The 25211-nt window shown below is 35.3% G+C and overlaps 3 protein-coding genes and 1 non-coding gene across 4 annotated transcripts; 1 reads left to right on the forward strand and 3 right to left on the reverse strand.

Moving 5' to 3' along the window:
• Window positions 1-2509: 2509 nt before the first annotated feature.
• On the reverse strand, window positions 2510-8329 carry LOC124645647 (lysosomal thioesterase PPT2 homolog). Its single transcript, XM_047185472.1, has 7 exons — window positions 8002-8329; window positions 6512-6653; window positions 6103-6210; window positions 5527-5698; window positions 3819-3920; window positions 3240-3472; window positions 2510-3096 (listed from the first exon to the last, which is right to left on the reverse strand). Exons 1-6 carry the CDS (start codon window positions 8134-8136, stop codon window positions 3274-3276), a joined length of 858 nt encoding a protein of 285 aa, XP_047041428.1. The 5' UTR covers window positions 8137-8329; the 3' UTR covers window positions 2510-3096; window positions 3240-3273.
• On the reverse strand, window positions 4657-4728 carry Trnaq-cug. Its single transcript has one exon. It is a non-coding gene; the product is annotated as a tRNA-Gln (tRNA).
• Window positions 8330-8519: 190 nt separating the features above from the next.
• On the reverse strand, window positions 8520-10453 carry LOC124645646 (DNA polymerase epsilon subunit 2). Its single transcript, XM_047185471.1, has one exon. It carries the CDS (start codon window positions 10224-10226, stop codon window positions 8646-8648), a length of 1581 nt encoding a protein of 526 aa, XP_047041427.1. The 5' UTR covers window positions 10227-10453; the 3' UTR covers window positions 8520-8645.
• Window positions 10454-10720: 267 nt separating this feature from the next.
• LOC124645645 (HEAT repeat-containing protein 1) lies at window positions 10721-19380 on the forward strand. Its single transcript, XM_047185470.1, has 5 exons — window positions 10721-10866; window positions 12504-13688; window positions 13893-18416; window positions 18506-18925; window positions 19143-19380. The coding sequence occupies exons 2-5, from the start codon at window positions 12526-12528 to the stop codon at window positions 19333-19335; spliced, it is 6300 nt and encodes a 2099-aa protein (XP_047041426.1). The 5' UTR covers window positions 10721-10866; window positions 12504-12525; the 3' UTR covers window positions 19336-19380.
• The last annotated feature ends 5831 nt before the right edge of the window (window positions 19381-25211 follow it).

Genomic DNA, 25211 nt, shown 5'->3' on the forward strand with positions numbered 1-25211 from the left:
GGTTACCATGCCGGACTGCCGAACCTGAGGTCCCGGGTTCGATTCCCGGTTCGGTCGACATTTGTGTGATGAGCATGCTTGTTGGTCGTGGTCTGGGTGTTACGATGTGTATTTATCAATATGTATATATGTAGCTATATGTAGTTTATCAGTTGTGTTAGCACCCATAACACAAGTTAATTAATAACTTACCATGGGGCTAACCGACCGTGTGTGAAAATGGTGTCCCGATATATTATATATTATAATAGTAGGAAAAACTCGAAGGTACAAATGACTTAGTATTTTCAAGAAACAGAACATTAGACACGCGTGTCATTTAGAGGTAAAACTAAAAATATAAGTCATTAGAAAACTGTACAGACGTCACAATCTTCGACAATTTGTGGTTGAAAAAAACCCTTGGTAACAAGTTGTATGAATCTGCCTTGAAAATTACGTTTTAAATGATTAATGATTCAAAGTGCATTATATCAAATATAGAAATCTAAATTCAGACCTGCGATTCAGTGTTACTATAAATAAATTAGTAAAAATTAAAAACACTATATAGAACAACACGCATTTATAATTGCACGTACAACTCTTTACACTACTTTTCTAACAAGTCCAAACACAGCTATCATATTGTTCCAGTTCATATCTTCCGGCTCCATCATCAGATCAGTTCGACAGTACCATATTATTGTATTGTCATCAGAAATACATACAGCTGCCAATTTTGACAACATGACGCTACGATCCTTGGTAGGTAAATTAGTTAGATTAGATTCCATTACACAAGTTGACCTAATATAAAAAAAGATCCCGAGGAATTGAGAACCTCCTTTTTGGGAAGTCGGTAAAAGGGGGTTAGGCAGGGTTAGGTAATAAAACAGATAGGTAATACTTGTATAAAAACTTCTTATTACTTTCCTTATAGGACTAAAAAGCCTACTTAACACAGCAATTATTAATTATTTGAACTATTGTCAGTAAAATTATATGTATCTATAAAATACTTGCATAATGTACAGAGATGTAAAATGAATTGAGAAATAACGGTTTTCTGAATACATTTTAAATGAGTTTTTTGATATCCAAAGTTCAGTGCGATTTCATGTGATTTTAGTACCTTTTAAAAAATGTTTTTAAACAAACATAATATTCTTATACTGATATCAAATTAAATAAGTACAAATAGATAAAAATCATCAAGACGAGATATTAAAACATGATAATAAACACGATTTGTTTTAAATACAGGAATTAAAATAATAATTATAATTGAGCCTTTGTTTAATATTATGAGATTGATTAAAATGTTGCCATACGATAAAATTATAGGTAACTAGCTTCCGCCCGCGGCTTTGCCCGCGTAGAGTTCGGTTATATCGCACTTCCAAGAGAATTCTTCAAAAGTCCGGGACAAAAACTATCCTATGTTCTTTCTCAAGGACAACTCTATCTCTGTACCAAATTTTATTAAAATCAGTTCAGTGTTTTAGACGTGAAAGCGTAACAGACAGGCAGACAGACAGAGTTACTTTCGCATTTATAATATTAGTAGGGATTGACTTATTGTTGATTTTATTAAAATAATGAAGATCAAACAATACCATCGTCCCCACTCAGAGACATTTAATGGTTACTTAAGCCATTCATTAGTGAAGGATTTGTATGACATTCCGTCACTAAGGAGTGACTTAAGTAATCATTAAATGTCTCTGAGTGGGGAGGTAAATCTAATTATATTACAATGTATATTAATAGGAAAAGTTCTATCGTTTTTGAAAACTTTCTAGTAATTTATTAGTAATTAGGCTTACAAACTAATAGTGCATTGTAAAATTCACACGAAATGAGAATTGAGCCGAAAACCGCCTCAAAGTAAATGTATGCGTCTGTATACATTTTTGTGCGTAATTTAACATTATTTCATACTTAGTATTTTCTAAATAAACAAATTAGCCAAGATATTTAGGTATTCTAGTTTTTAAGTTATTCAATATGAACTTTATAAAAATCTAATCATAAAAGATCTTACACAGACTCAAATTCCAATTCATAGCTTCATATTTTGGCATTATTAGGATTAATTCTTATTAAAATTGCTAAAAAAGGAACAGTATAATTTTTTTTTTCAAAGATTTGACATTTGATTATACAAATTCGAATATTCTCTTACATAGATATACACATACACGATATATCGGGTGTGTCGTTCATAATCACATTAAATCCTATGGCATATACTTTATAATATTCTATAGCGAATTGTAAAAAAAAAAATAACCTAATTCATTCAGTAGTTTAACCACAGGAGTCATTTTTCGTTTTTATAATTTACAACATCATGTGTAAAGCAAAGATAAAGTTAGGAATATCGAATGTTTTGATCGGTTGACAGCTGTCAGTTTTCAAGGGAGAATTTCAGTTGTTTGTAATGACTGACTTTTATATGGTGTTCTAATTTTCGCACATTTTTATTCTATTTACTTTGTTTGAAAAATTCATTTTTTTATTTTTACGTATTTTTATTTTTTCTTTGTGTTAATCGACATATATTAACCAGTATATTAACGCATTTCATTTAATGTGATTGTGAACGACACACCCGATATAAACTTCAATAAGAAGTTACATATTTAGAAAAGAACGTATGGTTCAAATCAGATCGACAAAAAATACTTAGGTATTGATAGCAAACGAGATACAATATATATCGAGAAAGCTACTAAATCATAAAACTATAAACTAAATGAGTTAGTTATGTAAAATTTGTCTACTTAATTAAATATTTATTTTTAAATTACCAATCACTTTCTTTCTTATATTCGAAATTCAATTTGGCTGTATTATAAATTCGTTTTATTATTTGTAGTAAGTATACAAATTACACCACTTCCTTCCTTAAAAAATGAAATAATGTTCAATAATTTTGAAAAGCAGATTGTATTTTTAAACTGTTTTGTACCGTTTTCAAACATTTTGTTTTTGCCGTTTTTATCTTTTTTACCGACTTTTCTTTAAACTTCTGAAGTTAAGAACTTTAGCCAGCGGATTTATAACTAAAAAATCCTTTCATGTAAAAAGGGTTTTTAGCTGTTTATTTTGCTGAAAGCAAAAAAAATCACTGCATTAATTGAAAACCAAATTCAAAAAAACAAAATAATTCAAAATCGTTCGAAAAATTATAAATAGACTACCACCATTCAAATATAGAACGTCCTTTCAAATTAAAAAGAAAGTCCACTTACATTTTTTCCACAGAGTTCTCATTCCAAAAAGGTTCTAATCCAAGTATGGTAGCAAATAGTCGTCAACGATGCTGATATTCATATGCCAGCTGAAATGGTTGACTCCTGGGACGGTCACGACATGGAGACGACCGCTCTCGTCGAGGGTACGAAGGCCTATCTTGTCTTCCATGTAAATATCCTGGGATTTCATTTCGATTATCGTCTCGTTCGCATCGTAATACCCGAATTGGCTGGAATTTTATACACATTAATCTAGGTATTTTTTTTTACTTAAAAATTTGTTATAAGTAACTGACCTATTTATAACTTTTACAATCAAACTTTAAAATGAATTTTGCTGCGTCACAATAAATTCTAAGCTGTGTTCTACTGCGTCATGAAAAATTATTTCGAAAACGAATCATTGACATTCCAAGTCTCTTAATAAAATGGAGGAAAACCGAAATAAAATTAAGTTTTGTTACTTTAGTAGGTCCTCAATGACGGTCTGACTCGTAATACGCTTTTTCAGTACAAAAACAAGGTATTAGATCATTTAATTAAAGGATAATAAATGGTGGTATTGACGGTTTTTACCTGCTTTGCCAAGGCGTGATAACGTTATCATCTGGACCTCCGATGAGCACCAATCTCTTCAGTCTTAGTAGATTTTTCTTGAAGTCCTCCGATTTTGCTGACCTGAAAAATGTTTGAAACAATTATTTTAATGAATATATTTTTGAGGAAATTAGCAAATATTTTATTTAAATAATATTGAGTGAGTCTTATCTATACAGAGAAATCCCATAATCTTTGACGATTTTGTTTTTGCAAAAAGTTAACATCATTATTATAAGTAGAAAAAAAAAGTTCGGAACATTATCGGCGGGACCTGACTCAACTGTATCGATGTATAATTTATTCACATCGCTGGTTTAGTAATTAGGTATTATTTATTTAACATATACACATTTTAAAGCAAAATGCATTAAAATTGCTTCTCTGATTTGTGGCAAAAATATTAAATGGATCTTTATTAATTATTAGCAAGTTAAATATAATTCACTGTTGTTATTATGCCCCGTCAAAACATGACCTCGTTTGAATGTTTGACGTAAGCAATTATTTTTAGATGACCAACATTTTAGATTATTTTTTGCTTCCTATAGATCACGCCTACACATATTTAAAGCTAATAAAATAATCCAATTATAATTAATATCTGTAGGAAATGTTGCAATAAAAGAATCCTATGGTATTTATTTCTAAATAATCAATAAATTATGAAATAAGAAATTGGATAACTATAATAAAATTATTCAGTCACAAATATTAATGAAAAAACAATTTCATATCCATTAAAAACTTCTTACAAATGCTCTTTTCATATATAGAAATGGATTCAAAATATTGTACCATAGACAAACAAAAGATCAGGTTCCACCGAGATTTGAACTCGGATCGCTGGATTCAGAGTCCAGAGTGCTAACCGTTACACCATGGAACCGATTGATAGCCGAGTCGAAATTACGAATCACTTACGACTTCTGTGCCAAATTATTTTGCATATTATTACATAATCCGCAATAAATAAAGTTTATAGTCGGCTATCACAGATTAATTTGCATTTAAAATAACTATGAAGCGATTACCGTTATCAGTAGGTATTTATTCAAGGTCACGTGACTTTTAACTCCGCATTTACTTTCTAATACTATGTACTCCACGTGGCTTGAAACAATGCCAATACATTGTATGCATTTGGCATTTATTAGCGAAATAAATGTAGCATGTATACAATAATGTTGTTCTATCGTGTAAGTAGGTAGTTAGTCAATAACATGAAAAAGGCATAGTACAATTAGTACATATAAACTTCAGGCTCATAATAAAAATTCCACATTGAAAAAGTAAGAAAGAGTTTCCGGTACAGGATTTGAACCCAAGTTTGTTTTACTACTAGAGGATGTTTTCATGAAGATAAACTAAGCAACAGGAGACTATTCTCTAAATCTCATCACGTCATTTTCGAAATATTCAAACATTAATTAACTTTAAGTCATACATAAGAGTTTTCTTTTGCAACAATTAACACAAGTGTCATCATCATCATCATCATCATCATCTCAGCCATAGGACGTCCACTGCTGAACATAGGCCTCCCCCTTTGATCTCCACAGATACCTGTTGGAAGCGACCTGGTAACGCAAGTGTGATGGGTACAAAATAATGTCTGAGCTTTTTCTAAAATTGAGAAGCATTCCAGCATTTGGCTGTTGGTTAAAAAAAAGAAATAAGTACTCACTTAATATGATTATTAATATAAGGCAGATACACACTGTAGGTTTCATACAAGCTCTGATGGTAAGGGTCGTTCCAGTAGTTACCGACGGAAGTGTGCTGTCCTACTCGAGAGTAAAATAGTTCATAGACTGTATCTTTGACTAGACCGGGGAATACTAGGTGGAGGAAGCCGGCTGGAAAGTAAAAAAGAATATGTTAGAAATTAGGTTCTATTTTTAAATGGAGGTTATCAATTGATTTTTTTTTTGGTGTAGTAAGTCATAGATCATTGCATCTATATTCACTCCTGTTGAGATAGACTAACTACGCTGCTTGATTATATTATATGTAATTCTAGCTTTCTCTAGGTTTGTTTTCCTGGGAACTTAGGCTTAAAGCTGAATACAAGGCTGTAGATTGGACTCAGCTTCTGAACATAAGTGAAGACCCCAGAACATTTATCACTTATTGGCACTGTGCCAAAGATGAAGTGTCATAATACAAAGAAGTGGTGAACAACTGATTTATAGGCCAATCTGAATGTTTTGTTGTCTTGAATACTGTTTTGAATATGCTATATCGGACATAATTGTATTACCTCCATATTGTCCAGCTTGAGGTGAGCTCAGGGATATAAATGTGCTAACAGACACATTGGGGAATGTCTCCACTATGCCGCGCGCTATCAGCCCTCCTTGGGAATACCCTGGAAAGTTAATTAAATAGTTGAAATTAAACATTTCAAATAATGGCTTATTTTTACACTACGAAGATAATTTTCTTGCCTATCTTTAGTACAATTACCCATTGTTAGTTCATTAGTACAATGAATAATGATTCTTTTGTTTTGTGCCTACTGAAATTTGTTGTTTGCTTGAATGAGCTTATCTTAGGACTTCTGCTGCTGATTTTTTTCTAGTTGAGGAAGGCTACAGGCTACCTTTTATCCTAGGGCATACAGTAGTGAACTGTTAGAGGCTAGTCAAAGGCATGAAAATATATCTTACCAATAAGATTTATTCCTTCAGGATGGCTAGCCGATATATTGGCTATGTCCATACCAATTTCCAACACTTGATGCCACATCGTCTCCAAACTGGACCAGCTCTCGAATCTGTTCACATTGTACACTATTGTTCCTGGGTGTTGCTGTGAATTTTAATAGTACATTTTTAATTTAACATTGCTATAATAATAATTGTAAAGAGGAAAAAAGTTTTTTTTTGTAATTTCCAAAAGTACTGGGCTGATTCAAAAAATTCTTTCACTATTGGAAAGTTACACTCTTCCCAAGTAAAATAAGCTACATTTTATACAGCAGCAAAATTGCTTGTTTTAATACTATTTTTTTAAATATTTTTTTCGTATCGGCTATCGGGTTGCCCGGGTAACTGGGTTGAGGAGGTCAGATAGGCAGTCGCTTCTTGTAAAGCACTGGTACTCAGCTGAATCAGGATAGACTGGAAGCCGACCCCAACATGATTGGGAAAAAGGCTCGGAGGATGATGAGGATGATTTTTTAAATATTTTTTTAAGGACACTTTTTATGTGGAGGTACAAAGTAGGAACTGTGACTTCATATTAAGTACATGCCTATAACTACCAATCTTCAGCTTTCTCATACTTAGTCAATCTAGGTTTAACAAAGATATAAAGGTTTTGTCTATTTGTCATAGTCAGCGCTTCATAATATGTGATAGAGGCAAATAAAATGTTTCAGGTGCGGACTTGTGTGTTCTAGAAAAATCTGATCCACTGCAAAAATGTTGGTAGATAAGTACCTACCTATACGGAGGAAATTAATTGTAAGGAAGATGATGCAAGAGTAAAAAATACAGATAAAAAAGATGTAAATAAAAAATATGCAATATAATAAAAGTATCCTTGCATAATGCAATAATTAATAGTTGTCATACAGTCATAATAATTTGCATCCTTTTGTTGTTCACAGGAAATTAAAACAATAATGTATTGTTTGTTTTATTCCAATGTTCTTTATCCACTAGGGAATAGCAATGTGATATGATAACCCTGGGACAAAAAGGTGCCTATGCACTTAGTAGGTAAAGATATATAAAGATGAGGTAAGTAAACATTTTATTTAATTGGTACCTAATAGGTAAATGGTCTTGGATTAATATACAGGTGGACTGATGGAGAAGATATGTCTCTTCTACATACTATTAGTAGGTATTTAGTTAATCAGTTTATCGACTTTGAGTGTAATCAAATCTTCCTTTCTGAATAAAATAAAATCTGAATTTTAAGTCATATATTCTATACCTACAATAGGTACCTACCTCGAATTTCTACTAATCATCACATCAGTTTGAACATTGTGGACCACACTTTTTTCAATACAAAGGGTAGGTAATGGCATTATAAGTGTAATTTAATACGCCGCTAGAATAGCGTTGCAAAAAACATAGAGGAATGAACTTGACCTTCGCAAACACCAGCATGGTCATTTAAAAAAAAGTTTAGAATAAAAACTTACCTCTTCGATTCTGAATTTGATCATTTCCATACTAGCGCTCCCAGTCATGACCCCATGGATTAAAACCACCGGTTTATAACTTAATATAGGCGAAATAAATAAAACTAAGCCAAGAAATGCGATTTTCAATGCCATTTTTAAACACGCGAACAAAGGACTCTACTGATGTAATATTCAACGATTACTGAATTCACTTACAATACATTATAAACTTACACTACATATACGTCATAAATTAAACATTGTTAATTTATTATTTGATAATATTTCAATAACAGAATTTACGTAAATAATACGCAAAATCCTTCAATTTGTAAACAATAATCATCTGGCATGAGTCAAAAGTCAAACAGCCAATGTCATTCTGTGTGTTGCCATTGCTACGAAATTCTGAGCTCCGTTTATCAATTTCAGATATAGCAAGTATTTTTACCTGGCTGCATGAAACCATTGCGTGAAACTAATATTTATAGAAGTTTTCAATAAAATGAAAAGGAATGAAAATAAAACAATACGAATCTTAGGCAATATTGTATAAAGTCAGTTTATATTTCAAGTACATAAGATGGAATTAATATACAGAAAACATTATTATCACAATCATTCCTTGTTACTTTAAAACTTAATATAATTTATAAAAAATATCATGTATCATCATCATTAGGTATTTGTGACTCTTCTACTACTCTAGTCGCTGGGACATACACATTAAAAGTAAACTCAGTTCTAGGAAATGATCCAGGATTAACAACTTGACAATCCTTATAGTTCCTTACAAAAGGTTGAAAATGATCTGCGATAATAACCAAATCAGGTAATGGATACAGATTTAAGGCACTAGAATGCTTCCAAAAGACTGGTTGGACTCCTATAGATAGTGGTGTTAGACAGCATTGACTTAATAACGTTTTTGTTAAATGGTCAGGAATATCCCCACTGTCCGGAAAGTGTAATGTATTCCTACATAATTTCATGACCAGGTCATGTCTAAATACAACAATTTCTTGAGTACAGTACTGTATCCGGCATGGATTTGTAGTGAATATTGCATTGTCTCCGAGTTTCTTCTGTATTGTTTCCGTTAGATAGTTGGGCAACGGTGGCCTTGGTAAGACATTTGCTGCTGCAGGGTCTGTCTTCCCAGGTACAAAAATAAACTTGCATTTCTCTCGTAACTGCTTGAATTGACAAATAGTATCTGCTAAACTGTTTAATCCATTCTTCAAGTGCATGTGAAACTTATATGTGTAAGGGCATGACAGAAACTCGCCAATAAGTACAATAGCTATTGGTGGATAATCTTCAAATCCAGCAAATAATTTCTTCAAACTATCCATTACTTTAGGGCTGTCTAGCCACACATCGGATACAAAAACTATCACTCCATCTCGGTTTTCTTGTTCAATTTTTAAGAGAGCTTTTGAATTTTTAAGTGATGTCTTTGATTTTCCTCCAAACACATTCAAGTTGCCGAAATATGGTGCTGAAGCTTCTCTGGGCTCTACAGGAGGTTGGACTAGACCAGTTACGTGTAATACTTTGTCATCATAGTACCCTTCTGCGAGAACAAAGCTTCCCTCCATGAATAATCCTGAATGGTATCTCACATCGGTCATATCAAGGAGTATAGTTCCTGTAGGGTCTTCTAAGTGGTACTTTCTTTCAATAACTTGTGTAAGCAAGCCTAAAACTACTACATCATCAACCCTACTAGAACAACTTAGTAAGAACTCCACTTTGCGCAATCGGAACCGTTTTTCGCTTTCAGATGAATTGACAGGATCTGCCGTGAAGAGATTGTTCCTTAGCGTTCTCTGCCAGATAACTGTGTAACGATCTATTACAAATCGAGACTTCCATTTTGGATCAGGAAGTAAACATTTCGATGTATCATTGTCTTTCACGAATTTCTTCAGTTCGTGATTGTAACAGAGTTTAGGTATACTGAACGCGTCTATAACATTTAAAATAGTTTCGTGTTCTTCTAGACCTGCTGTCGAACACTCTTTGTAAGCTATTTCTATGTGGTTCTTCTCTAAAATAGGTTGGGAAATGCATTGGTGGAGCAAGTGAGCTGCTAGCTTCTCGAGCATCTTAGATCGTTCTGCTGGAGGTAATTGCAGGAGCTGTTCAGCCAGATAAACGCTTGCATCCTTCCTCAATGTGAATCCACTAAGTTTGAAAGTCGAAGTAATTTCGCTGCGCATCCGTTGCACATCTCCCATATTTCGAATGTAGATCACACACAAACACAATAATTCACGTCTAAATTGCTTTCGTTGTTTATAACACGGCAGATTATCGTAATCAACAAAGTTAGAACTTGACTAACTCCAAAAAAACAGTCAGGATACAAAACTGATTTTGGCGGCAAAACAATCGGTAAACAGCTGACACTGACAACAGTAAATCCGACTTTATCATTGCATTTACAAAGTTTATTATGCACATTCTTTATAACCACTATCTGAGAAGTAGAATGGTTTTCGTTCTAGTTTACACAAATTGAATTGGTAAAAATACAACTATATTTTTTTTTTATAACACTCTAAAATTTGTGCTTCAATTGTAAAAAAATGTTTCTTTGTAATAATATAATTATTTACCAGTGAGCAAGCATATAGTAACAGGATTTGTAAACAAGACTTAAGTAATTTTAATAATGGCAATGAAATTAAAAAGTTACAAGAACTGACACTGACAGAAAAGTTATAAAAAATTGTAAACATTGAGTGGCGAGCTTAATTTTCCACGTGCAGTTTACGATTATATTATGTATTTGTATTAATATTGTGGAACAGTGTATTGAGCAATAATAAAAGATCAACAATAATTACAAATACTCTACAAATAAATGTTGAATTGGTACGTATTCATTACAACTCTTTATCCTAACCTCGTAACATGTAGTCAGTAGCGGCTTTAGGGTAGGGCGCGGTTGGGCGACGGCCCAGGGCGCCGGACATAAGGGGCGCCACAGGCGCCCCCAACCAATCCTTGATCAGAATTTTACTCCTATTTTTGTTTTAAATTTCATCAAAGATCGCAGCTTACAAGAACTGTATCCAAATGTATGGATAGCATCAGGGCCGCCTTAACCTATGGTGCAGGGTGTTCGAATAACCCTGGCGCCGCGAGCTCAGGGGCGCCGCGGTACGCTCCTGGACCAAGAAATTTCAATTAAATTAATGTATTGTCATACAATGCCGCGCGCGTTAGATACACTACTTTTATGTCCCAAAACTCAAACATTTTCGCGCTCGCTTCGCTCGCGGTTTCTTTACTTTACACTTACATTTTTTTTTCACATAGCTACTAGAAATGGGTAGTTCACGAACGATTGAAGGAAATGGACTACTTCACTTCCGAAAATAAACGTATCATTCCTTCACTACTCCTTCGAATGTGTCTCTACTTCATTTAGTTCACTAGTTCAGGATCCTTCCATAGATAGGATCGGCTACATATTTCGATTTTTAAATATGCCAACCTAAACTAAAATATATCTAAATTACTTTAAAGCTACATAATTTTCTGTTTATTAATATTTTCACGGTTGATAGTCTTAACCCTGTATAAAGTATGAAGGAAAATCGAGATATCGAGATAAGGAATCAAGTGATTCATTCGTCGATACTTATCCCTCACACTACAGATTGACTCGTTTTGATTTACTGAACTAAATGAGTAGACTACAATTATGATTCCTAAGAGCTGGGTGACTCATTGACTCGTTCAGATTTGGTGAACTAAATGAAGTACTGAAGTAAATGAGTGGACTACTTCGTTGAGCGAAAAGAACTACTTCATTCATTTCTTTTCAATGACACATTTTGCGCATGTCTAATAGCTACTTTTAATTTAATGTCCCAATGCTCAAAAAAATTCGCGCTCCCTTCGCTCGCGGCTTCTTCACTTCACAGTCGCCTTTTATTATATATGTTAAGGACTTTTAGTGATCCAAATCTCAAAAAAGCTTTTTCGGGCTTGCTTCACTTTATAGTTGTTTTTATTTTTGAAATTTTTTTTGTCCTTTTATTAATAAGAAAGTAACTTCCAGTTTCTATTTATGGTACTACTTTAAGTCCCAAAATTTTAATTCATAGGCGCCAACACCAACAAAGAGCTATCTACGTTTGGGCTACATTTTAAGTCATTTTTGTTTTGAGTTCTAAAATATAACAAAAAATTTCGCGCTCGCTTCGCTCGCGCAATCACAACCTGTGTTCCCGTGTTTTTGCATTCACCAACCAGCAATAACTTATGTACGATTGGGCTACATTTTAGGTAATTTTTGCTTTGACTTGTTAACTATAAAAAAAAAATTCACGCTCGCTTTGCTCGCTCAATCGGTAACTACATATTATGTCTCTGTTTTTCGTATGGGTTTGAATTGTAGTTGGGGGCGCCGTAGAAATCTCGCCCAGGGCGCTAGTAGAGTTAAAGCCGGCACTGCATGTAGTTCCGGCGTGGAAATATATCAATGTTCATGTATTTTACAGGTGAAAACAAATATTACCAACCATGGCTGCTACATCTTTAGCAGAGCAGCTGAAAAAGCTAACAGTACCCCAGGCAACGATCTACAAAGATGATAGCAAAACTATTTCTTTACTCTTTGACCCAAAGGAAGCAGCTGCGAAAGATCGCGATACTTTCTACGAAATCGGTCTAAGCGGGTTGAAAGAACTCATTGCAATTTATGAAGGATTTCGTCTATTTGAAGATACACTCTTCAGCCTATCATCCAAAGACTTTGAAAGAGCTGTACAGACCAAAGAGGTTAATCAAAACCTTGATCAGACCATAGAGAAGTTCTTACTACAGTTGTCACCTTACCTCCTTTTGCAGTCATCTCATAAAGCCCTGGAATGGCTGATAAATAGATACCATATTCATGATTATAATCAGGATGCTATTATGGCGTTAATCCTGCCTTACCATGGGACAAAGATATTTGTCCGTTTTGTACAGCTCATGGATATAAAATCAACTAATAACAGATGGAACTGGTTGATGCCTATTCACAAACATGGCATTGCTTTAGCCAATCAGGTTCTTTTCAACCAATGTGCATCTAATTCTGGTACTTTGCAATTCATTGCTAAAACTACTCTGAAATATGTTAAAGAGTTCGGTGACAGAGCATCGCAGCTGAACACCGTATTTGCCTTCTTTTGCCAAACCGCTATCGGCGTAATTGACTCGAGCAAGAAAGTTACTGAAGCTATCATTAATGCATTGTTACCAACTGTAATAAAAGCGATAGATTCTCCCATCACTGACTTCAGAGCAGCAGCATACATTATCCTAGGATATTTGTTTACTAAAACAAGTCTTAAAGAAGATACACTGAACGAAATAGCTCTTAAACTCTTGACAACAGAATTTGATATTTCTTATGATGTAACGATCTTGATTACGATGATGTATGAGAATGAAGACCATGTGACAAGTATGTCTGAAGATATACTGAATAATTTGTCGGTAGACATAATAACTACATTGTGCAATCATATGAAGAAGTTAGTTGAGAAAGGGAATAATATCAGAGCGTTTTTATTGGCATTCTTGTCGAGCATTCTGCCATTGATACAAGGTGAAGATTTCTGGAGGTATTGTAAGTTGCCAGAAATTCTGATTAGTGAAGTGGATCTGAAGCAGCAAAAGCCAGAATTGATTATCAAGTAAGTTTATATTTCTGTAACAAAACAGTGAGTCTAGCGAGTTGATGGCAAATTAAATGCAGCAATTACTACTCTACTCTTAGAGTGATGTACCTAGATGTATTTTTTTTAGATTTTCACGGTTTTAGCAGTCAGTTTCCTTGTTTTTTTTTTTTTAGATTTTTACCTGGCATATTTTTTAATTTAATGTCGTATAATTTTCAGGTGTATCCTTGATGCTTTCCAGCCACAAAGTAACATAAACACAATGGATGATGGCAACGAAAGCGACATCGAAATTATTGATGAAGAAGACGAATCTTCCGGCAAAGTACTCAACTGGTACGCACTTTTCGTGAAAGATCTTGAGCGCCAATACCCTGACGCATTTGACAAAGTTGTTAAAGAACAAATGAGTTCCGATAGTAAGAATTCACCTAAAAGAAGGAATCAGTTGTCAAAACTGCTAGGTTTTAAACCTGCAATCGCACATAAGGTTGGTGGCACTTACCTTTTTGAAAACTTGAACCACGTCAATGCTAAATTACGTATTGAAGCAGTAAATTACATAGCAAAGGAGTTTGATGCATTGAAAGCTGAGAATTCTGACTTTGTCAAAGAATCCATAATCAACCGACTTAATGATGACACTCCTGAAGTTGTAAACGCAGCTTTAGATATACCTAATGATAGTTTGAAAGAGGTATTAAATGAAATAGATGCTACCAATTCTTTTGTCGCAATAGTTGGTAAGGGAGCCAAGAAATGGAAGCCTGTAGTCAAGAAAGCAATCACTAAGTTTTGTAAAATTGAAATTTTACCTGTGAACCAAGAAACTGTACTAGCTCTAGTACCATACCTCTTCCCAAATAGTGAAGAAACAGCAAAATTAACATGGCAGATACTGAATTCAGAATGGGGAAAGAAATTCGGACTCGCTAATAAAACTAAAGACCTAAAAGGATCAATAAAAGGAGACCATTTGAAATTATGCGAAGTCATTTTCAAGGCTTTGTTTGTTGATAAAACTGTTAACTTGGATAACATACTTGATGAGAATCAGTTGAACAAAAGTAATACTTCTGATGTCTGCTTTTATATGCTACTTAAAACTAGCTGCCTTAAAAATGCGTCTGTTGAAGAATTGTCTGCTATTCTAAATCTGCTTCTAGAGTCAGTTGAAAATAGGTCCATAGTACACAGTTCAGAAGGTCAAGTATTTTCAAGCACCATAATGCCGGAATTTATCAAGCTTTGTCGCGAAAATAACATGCTCTTCCAAATTATCGAATACATTTTCTCTAGAGTGATTGAAGACATGAATATTAAGGACATCCCTAAACCATGGTGTGATGTCTGCAAAACTCCTGAAACAATTCTCATTAGAAGATTGTATGAGATATGTGTGATTGGTTGTGCTATACCAAGTTATGGTGAAAACTACGTTGCTCTCCTCCAAAAACTTTTGGAGAAATTCTTCAAGAACGCTAGAGAGAAATTCGAGTTCATAGCCAACTTTGCTTGTGGACATATTCTTTATGCGACCGATCCTAAAGACGTTATTGGTCCTGAACTTCAGCTAAGAAGTCTCAAATTGCTTTCCAATTTTCTCGCTGTACAAGAAAATGAGAAATGGTTATATGATTCTGATGTGGTTGTGCTAACCATTCTGTTCTGCTTGAACAACCCCATAACAGCTATACGCGAGTGCGTCATCGATATTGTAAACAAATTGCTGAGAGAAGAACCAGATAAGAAGCTGATTTACGTCCAATTATACGAAGAATTAATGGCACATAAAGAGGAGTTGGTACTTGACCACAATCAAATAACACAGGTGTTGAATACTATTCTGACACAGAAAGACCAGAATAAAATGTTCAGACGCAACTGTCTTCTGAAACTTGTTGGTATTTTAAATTCTGATGCTCCATCTCATATCAAGTCTAGTTTCTTAAAGATTCTATGTGAAGTTAACAATGCTGTAGCTTTCCCGCATATAGTACAAGCTTTGAAGGCCTTGGAACAAACTTTGTCTGAAAATGAATTTAACACAAGATTTACGTTTGACATCTACGAGTCCAATATGTTCCAGAGTGTGTATAGTCACATCAATGAATCGACTATTTCTACATTCTCTAAAGAACAAGTATGGAATTCCATACAAGCAGGTCTGAAAGAGTATAGAGAGTGTATTTTACGAGAGGATCAATCATTCGTCAGTCCTGCAGTTTTGATATTAAAGCAAATAGACGAAAATGTCTTCAATAAAGTGCCAGAAGAGAAATCGAATGATCTTGTCTACTTGATCGCTTGTGCCGGAGCTGTAAGCAATAATCCATCGATTTCAAGTGTCGCCTCCAAGGTCATGAAGAAAATCCATCTGAAGTTCAGTCACTTCAAGCCGATATTAGAGAAAATGTTACACGTCGTTGATCCAGCTGAGACCGTGTCCAAGAAAAAGAAGTCTTCAGTTTCCATGTTGTCCTACCAAGTTACAGAAACAGATGAATGGAGATTGGGAGTTGCTTTCCTTGAATTCGTTCAAAGCAAAAAGAAGATGAAGCTGGATAACTCATTTGTTTCTCTTCTGTTCCAAATATTAAACAAATGCTTGAGATTTGAGGAGCAGTCTTACGTGGAGTACACCAAACAGCTGATATTGTCATCTCTCTGGTATTATTGCAAGAAATTCGTTGACGAAAACGATAAGGATCAAATGAAGTCTCTAAAATCCGTATTTGATGTAGAATTAGCTGTGCAATGTATCAGAGGCACACAGAATCCTCAAACTCACCATCATGCTTTGATCCTCTTGTCTCATGCTGCGTTCATGTTGCCGGAACAAGTTCTTCACCATACGATGGAGATATTTACATTTATGGGCACATCAGTGCTAAGACATGACGACGCGTACAGCTTCCAAATAATCATTAAGATCATAGAAACTCTGATACCTATTTTGGTCAAGTTAGATAAGAACATTGAGGATTATACTGAAAAAGAACTGCAACAATTGCAAAACCGTGTAGTCCCAGTTTTGCGTATTTTCGCAGACTGTGTGCTACATGTTCCGGAGCACAGAAGACTTCCCTTATTCAAAAAACTTATAGAAACTCTTGGACCAAGTCAATTCCTTTGGGTATTCCTAGCTTTATTGCTCGAAACACATGTTGCTCACTTCAGTGAAGAGAAGAAAACTGACAAGCGTAACACTAGAACATTAGCAGATCAGGAAGCTCCTATAAATCGCATTGATTTTGGCCAAAGCATCGTTTTGGAGTTCCCACCAGAAATTGCTTTAGAAAACTTCATAAAACTGATAATCTATATAAAGTCCTTACCTTTGCAGAAGGATGAGAACACAATGGATGCTGATGTTGATCCTAGTGACATATTTAGCGTAGCAGGACATAGTCCATTACAACTACGTCATTACAAATACATGATAATTACTTTCATGAACACCTGCCTAGCTTCGTCTAGGTTTATCCAGCATTCCAGCCAGGCTACTGATGATAAAGCCATGGAAACAAACTATAAGACCTTCATCATCAACATACTGACTTTCATTCAAACAATATCCAAAGTATCTGATGATAAAAGTGCTAAATATTGGCGTGTCATGCTGCATCACAGTTATGACTTGCTTGACCATACAAACAATTTACTATCGGCACCTATGTTCTTGTCCGTAGTCAGGGGTCTTATGAAACATACACTGCAAACTGTCAGAAGGAAGTCTATGGAGCTCCTGAACTCCAAGATCCAGTTCAGTCCAGAATTATTTGAAGGAGTTGACAAAGAGTTACTGTTCTCCTTACTGCCTCCTCTTTTGGATATTGTCAAAACAATTGAAACAAGAGATGAGAACTTGAGTGAGATTGCTTCTCAAGAATTGGAGTTGAACCAGCAAACAGCTCTTCTATCCTTGAAATTATTAACGAGAATGCTGGCATCAGAGAACCCTGAACCATTTAAGGACGTCTTGGAAACAGTCACTGATTATACTTGCAATCCTAATATAGCTGGAAATGTTATGGCCTCAGTGGTTTTATGTCTGGCTGAACTGTGCAGCAACTTAAAGGCCCATGCTTTAGTAAGTCTTCGGAAATTCATGCCAGCTCTGATCAAAGTGCTCAAAAAGCAGCGAAAGGCAGAAACACAAGAATTGGTACTGCTCAGTACAGTGACAGCAATTGCTAAGATAGTGGAAAGCCTCCCACTTTTCCTGAGTCCTTACTTGCAGAAAATATTGTATGAGTACTCAATTCTGTTGGCCAAATGGCAAAGTCAGGATCAGGAGTGCAGTAAAGTGTCCGCTATAGTCACCAAGCTTTTGACGATCAAGAAGAAAATCGCCAGTTCTATACCACCTAGAGTTCTCATTCCTGTTGTAAATCAAACTCACCAGATGCTCTTAGAAAAGGAGGATTATGATGCTGTTGGTCCTGTTATGTTGGTACTCGCTGACAGTTTTGCCAATGTCACGACAGCAGATTTCACGGCTCTTCAACAGGACTTGACAACGTTCTTCTTAAGTGCCCTTCAGCTTAGAAGTGATGCAGTAGAAAAAGATGTAGATGCTGATGTTGTGGATAGGGCTGAAGATGAAGTGGTGAATGCCCTTGTGTGTTTGGTTTTGAAGCTGTCGGAAACCAGCTTTAGGCCGTTCTATTTCAAGATCTATGACTGGGCTATAAGGACCAATGTTGATGGGCATAAGGATCGGGCTATTACGTTTTACAGGTATGTATATATTTTTATATCAAGACTAAAATTCAATAATGTTTTTGATTTATTTAATGTAAGCTATAATATTTTTTATGCAATTTCAGATTAAGCAGTGCCATAGCAGACAAACTGAAAGGCCTATTCGTTCTCTTCGCTGGTCATTTCATCAAAAATGCTTCAGATCTTCTCGATGCCTGCAACAATAGCAAAACTGAAGACCTATACTTCGACTCTGAAGCAAAATGCCTAATGTTAATCAAGTATATTGTGAAAACTCTTCATACTGTGTTCTTGTATGACAGTCAAAGTTTCTTAAACAAGGATAGATTTGAAACATTGATGCAGCCTGTTGTGGATCAGCTGGAGAACACTTTGGGTGGGATTCAGAGCCTTAAGTCAAGGGCCACAGAGTACATTATTCCTTGTGTGTCTCAGTTTGCGGTGGCTACGGCGGATGACTCACTGTGGAAATTGTTGAATTATCAGATTTTGTTGAAGACGAGGCATAATGATGCTGAAGTCAGGTTAGTGCAGAAAGATCATTGTTTCATATTGATTATACATTTCATGTGGTTTTGGTTAATACTAAACCATTGTATATTGTTGTATTTGGTTGTTATTTTTACCTTTTTTCTTGTTCAATAATATGCAAAATATTGTATGTTACGACCACCAATGATATTTTTTAGAAAGTTAGAATTCATGCGATGTTTTATGATACAAAGTTAATATTGTTGTCAGGTTGACAGCCCTGGATTGTCTGGTTGCTATGGCAACACAACTAGGCAGCAGCTGGTTACCGCTCTTGGCTGAAAGCGTTCCATTCTTAGCAGAACTACTGGAAGATGGCGACTCAAGGATAGAAGCGTCCACTAAAGATGCCATTAGAAAGCTCGAACAGATATTGGGAGAGCCCCTTGAAAAATACTTTTAAGTAATCAATGTAATTTTATACTGAAATACATTATTACTCAGTGTATTGTAATTTTTCATTTAAACGCTCGGGCCGTAGGGTCCGAGTGCTCTCGGCGCCGTTTATTAGTTTTAAGTTTATTTTTTAATTTAATATAGATAGAACTATAATTTTATTTACCTAAGCGCCATCTATCAGTAGCTAAAAGTAAATACTACGAGAACTGATGACTCGGCATACGTTTTGATAACTCATGAAAGCAATAGAGGGCGCTGAATACCTCGGCGTCGAATAATATATTTCCCACTCTAATTTTCAAACTGTAAACTTAAAAATAGAAAAACTACTATTAATAAATATTCTTTAGTTAATTTATAGAGGCGTTTGACTGTCTCAACCTCCACTTAGGGCCATTTCAAATTGCATCTTAATCGGTTCAGAATTTTTATGTAAAGCGTACCTACCTTACAAATAAATCAACAAGGTGAATTTCATCATTAAATTGCTAATTTAATGGAAAGTATTATTTTCCGGTTTTTTTGATCCACGAAAAAAACCTCCATTAGTACCTACCTAGCCTAGGTACCTATTTAATGCAAAAATCGTGTTCACGCATGCAAAGTTCAAAAACTTTTTAGCTAATAAACTTCGTCAAAAACGTTATAAGTAGGTACTCAGATTCCGAACACATTAAAGTCAGTCATTAATTTCGAAGATCATCAATCAAAAACTAAAAGCAAATACTTAAGTTGGAAAAAAACGCATCACATCAGCAAAAATGAAAGTACCTATCAACTTGTGAAATATCGTATCTCGCAATATTTACCTACCTATATACTGATATTAACTTAGAGTACCCTCACACTACAGACTAAACAGTCGGCCGAAAGTTGAACTAATGGTCAAATTTTTTTTTTTTTTTTAATGAAATCTTGATTCCAAAAAGTTCTCAGTCGGTCTGATGTCGTACAAGTATACGTACTACCATTCATCTTGCATCGGAGAGCACGTAAATGTCGGTCCTGCTGATCTCTCTCCGGTCGTGTCAGATTGCCGTCCCATCGGGCTATGAGAGTGAAGGAATAGTGAGTGCAGCGGCGTCTGCGCACATGCTTATGCACTATTATGTCCTGCGCAGTTGGCCGATCTCATTACATGAGAACAGCCGCCGTAGACGATAATCACATCACATTACAGGATTTAATCATCATCATCACAATTCATCTTCATACTGATTTATGATCCAGGCTGTAGGTCCCGGCTGTCATTGAACATCCTTGGCAGTCGTTACAGGTAGTCAGAAGCCAGTAAGTCTGACACCAGACTAACTACGGGGCATTGGGTTGCCCGGGTAACTGGGTTGAGGGGGTCAAATAGGGCAGTCGCTCCTTGTAAAGCACTGGTACTCAGCTACATTCGGTTAAACTGGAAGCCGACCCCAACATAGTTTGGGAAAAAGGCTCGGAGGAAGACTGATTTATGATCCCAAAAACCTATCGGCCGACTAAAAGTTTGCAGAGTGCAACTCTTGGCCTTATTTACTCGCGAAATGGGAAAGTTTTCATTACACGATGAAAGTCAGCGCCTTGTCAAATAAAGTTTTTGGTATGAACCTTAGGCGTTACCTAAGTAAGATGGAAACTTGGCAGACTTTGAAATGTTTTTTTAGAAAGCCTAAAAACGTCGCATTATAGGTAGGTAAGTAGTTTTTCTTCCGTCGGAATATAAGCACTTGCCTGCTGCCTACTTAGCTCAAACTGTAAGTAGGTACGTACTATCATCATCATCATCATCATCAGCCTATCGCAGTCCACTGCTGGACATAGGCCTCTCCAAGGTAACTATTGAGTAATATGTGTTTTTTATAGATTTAGATTTTATGTTTTAATTCATTAATAAACCAGTTACTTACTTAAGCCGTCATTCCCTAATTCTAGATAGGTCAGTGGCTTGCCTGGGTACCTACTTACCTATTAGTGCGTTACTAAAAACACCTACTTTTCACTAAAAGCTTTATCAACCTAACATTAATAAATACTTAGGTACGTTGGCGTGTACCTAACAAACATAGGTAAAATCCGAATCTAAATAAAGACTAAAACATAAGCCAAGAAAAGCCTAAGTAAGTTATTAATTAATCAACAAATCATTAAGTCCTAAGTTAGGTCAGGTTTAGGCGTACATAATCAGGCTTTAATGACGCAAAGTTCCTTCACAAACCTCCTCTTTATTGTAACTTAGGACTTTTGAAGGTCTCAACTAACGTCATTTTCTTAATGTGTCCTGAAAGTCCTTGTTTTTTTATTAGCATATACTGTCCCACTACTGGGCAAAGGACTCCCCCATAGCCTTCTTTTTGTCTCCAGTCCTCGACGACGCTATCCAAGTCTTCTCTCCAGCGTTTTCTTGGTCTTCCTCTCGGTATACTAACTTTATTTTCCAAAAATAGATGTTCCCTATGCAGGTAATCTATACATACCCACATATTTTCCGAAGTACGTACCTAAGTACTAATCTACTTATGTATTCTTTTATCTATCTATTTCAAATAGATTCTCCATTCCCATCTTATTTCATTTAATCGCAATTCTTTCTTTGTAACAAAATTGAACAAAGTGCATCAAAATTCCAATAGATTATCGTGAAGCACGTACAAGAAAGAAATCTATAGTTTATCGTTCGATATCTAATACGCCTTCTTTCTGAAGAACTCTTATGTTCGTATAGAGAAGACAGACGATTGCAGACAGTCCGTTCTTATGATAAAAATGCAGGAATTGACATCGTATATAGGAATAAAGCTTGTGTGTGCTTCAATAGAAAACTGATTTTGCTGAAGTAGGTCTGAACATGTTATTGCGTTTTACTTTTAGATATTGTGAGATATTGAGTAGTCCATGGATAGTCATAAAATTATGGTAGGTAGAAGAGTATACCTACTTACCTTGGCTCAGGCATCCCATGGAACATTCAGTGAAAATACTTACATGCAAATTTTGACGAATTATGAACCTCCTCTTGTTTTGGAAGTCGGTTAAAAATCTCCACCGGGTATTTTTGGTATATAGGCCAGACCTTGTAGTTTGGTAGTTCCAGAATATCTGTCTAATCCTGACTTCAATAAAATAAAATCAGTAGAAACTTACAGCAAATAAATGAGATGGGCAGTAACTACCGAGCTAACCAAATAAAACCTTTCAGTATCACAAGAATAATAATTAGAATTTCTGCCTGAAAGCTACTTCAAATGCAAGGAAATGAAAGGGTATAAAAGAGGACACGTCTTGAAAAATAGAATAAAAACTCTTTGCTCGGATACTACATTAATTTTCTTCTGTGAATAAAGAATTCTCAGGTGTTAAGTGCTCTTGGTAAATGTAGTCCGTAAGATGGGGTTGCTATAGTAGTTAAAATTACGAAGAATGTTAGTAGGACACTCCAGTGGTTTTATGTGATTGTTCAGTACTTTATATGGGGCTTGATATCATCTCCCGAGCCTTTTCCCAACTATGTTGGGGTCGGCTTCGAGTCTAACCAGATGCAGCTGAGTACCAGTATTTTTAAACATTCTAGGGCCTGGAAGGATATAGGTAGTCTACTTTTTATCCAAATAAAGCCGCGGAAAACAGGTAGTAGTAAAATATAATAGTACTACAATCGACTTTTAGTTCCTTTGGGTAGCGAATAAATGGTAGGAAATAGCAACTATTTTCCATTCATATTAATAAGTTAGAAGTATAAGTATATTAAGTGGCGAATGATGTTTTCAAGGAACTGATTTGTAGACGCGATAGGCCGGGGTCATCGTTCGGGTTTATGAACTAGAGGCTTTACTACGAAGGTATGGCAAGAAATATTTATTTTTCCTCGATTTATAGGTGAAGTATCTGTAAATAGGACTATTAGTTCGCTTTCAGGAAACACTTTTATTAATTAAAGTATCTTTTTTTATTCCCCGTGTTTCTTCTCATGTATTTTTTATAACATTGCCAAGCTTTTTCTTCAGCAGTTTTCGCGTTTAAGAATAAGAAACGTTTTAACATTCCTAACTTTATTATAGTACCTAGCGTTAGCGATTATCTGAACTAATTGTAGGACAGGCGTGGGTGCTTGGATAATCGATTTTTACGGTGAATCGTATTGATTATACTTTCCATATTTTACTTGACATAATGAAAATAATTATTTATCAGAGACAAAGGGGATGCTGATAGTTTCGAAGATAGTTTATTCATAACCACATACTTGCTTCACATAAAGGCACCAAAAATATTCAAAAATCAGGGCAAAATGCATAAACTATAAACTACGGACACAGCAAAGTATTTTTAATTAAATTGAAACAGCGGCCCTCCTGTAGAAGTTATATTTTTAGAGATCCTTAGCGTTGAACCTGAGCCTTTAAGAAACATTAGCGACGATACAAACAGGTCTATTGTTAGAAACGATAGTCTATTGAGAATTAATTCGATTTCTGTAGGGTTGCAAATAATGTTCAAGGGTCTGAGGAATATTAATTTGCAAAACGATAGGTTTGTAGGTAACTTGTAAAGGTTTTAAGTTTTCCATTAGAAGTGTGCACCGTTGGTTTAGTGGGTGCAACGCCTGACTGCTTAGTAAAGACCCATAGTAATGGGTCTCGGGTTCGAATATGTACGAAACTCAAGAACCAACCCGAAGGCTGGTGGTGATACATCCATGTTAATGTCGGTAATTCGTCCAATCTCTCGTCAGTCGTGTCAGATATTCGTCCAATCGAGCTATGAGAGCGAGAGTGTCTGCACTGACTCTGACTCTGCTGATTCTGACTCCTTCGAGAACAGTCGCCGTGGCCGACAATAGGTCTGTGTGCCATTATCAATTGATGGACTATAATTTGTTTTTTTGTTCTCCAAATATTCCGAATATTTATATAGGAACGGCTTATCTTAAGACAGAAAGAACAAACGATGTTTATAATGGTGTTTGTTCCTCGATTAAGTATGAAGCAACACAGGTTTACATTAAGCAAACAAATCCCCTCTTCTATATACAAAATGTATAAGGTATTAAGGTGACACGTGTACAAAATGAACTTCTGAATAATAATAATATCCTTAGTGACAGGAAATACCGCATGTCACGTAGAGGGAAATTCATGAATAGTTTTCCCTTCGTTTACCATTTATACATAAAGTAAGTTTTAGTCTTATTTACTTTAGTGGTTGTTCCATATGGTTCCACAGGCGTCAGTGCTTACCACACCCGTGTAAAAAGTAGCCTATGTCCTTAGGCTCAAGCAGTCCGTCTGTGCAGGTACCTATAAATTAGTTCAGTAGTTATAGCATGAAAACACGACAGGCAGACATAACTGTCTACTTTTGCATTTACAGTTTTTGTAAGGGTAAATTATTATATACTAGGGTATAATATTACCACGGCATAAACGTTTTTCAATAGTATACAAATTCACGAACATAGATCCAATAGATAGATTAAGTCTAAATACTAAGGCAATACCAATAATAGCAGGTACCTGCCGTGATGGTGTTTCGTCGCCGTATTCCGGTTCACTCGTAGTCTGAGAGAACTAGTACTAGTAGTTTACCTAGTAACACATTTCTACACTTTAATATTAATCATAGTTCACATTCAAGCACAACACACACACAGAACATAAAACACTTACTTCAAATACACACAGCACACACACCAATAGTCTACTCGACGTCCGTGCGTCATTTTTAGGGATCCAGCAGAATACCAGCGTCAGGTATTCTAAAAAAAAATAAAAAAATGTATGTTTATAATAATTCATGTTTCTCTTTCTACTCACTTCTTGTTTTGTTTTATTTTTATTATTGTGTATCTTTGTGGTGTCTTTTTGTTTGTCTGAATAAATGTTTTATCTATCTATC

The sequence above is a fragment of the Helicoverpa zea genome, chromosome 3, assembly GCF_022581195.2.
Source record: "Helicoverpa zea isolate HzStark_Cry1AcR chromosome 3, ilHelZeax1.1, whole genome shotgun sequence".
NCBI classification, from domain to species: domain Eukaryota; kingdom Metazoa; phylum Arthropoda; class Insecta; order Lepidoptera; family Noctuidae; genus Helicoverpa; species Helicoverpa zea.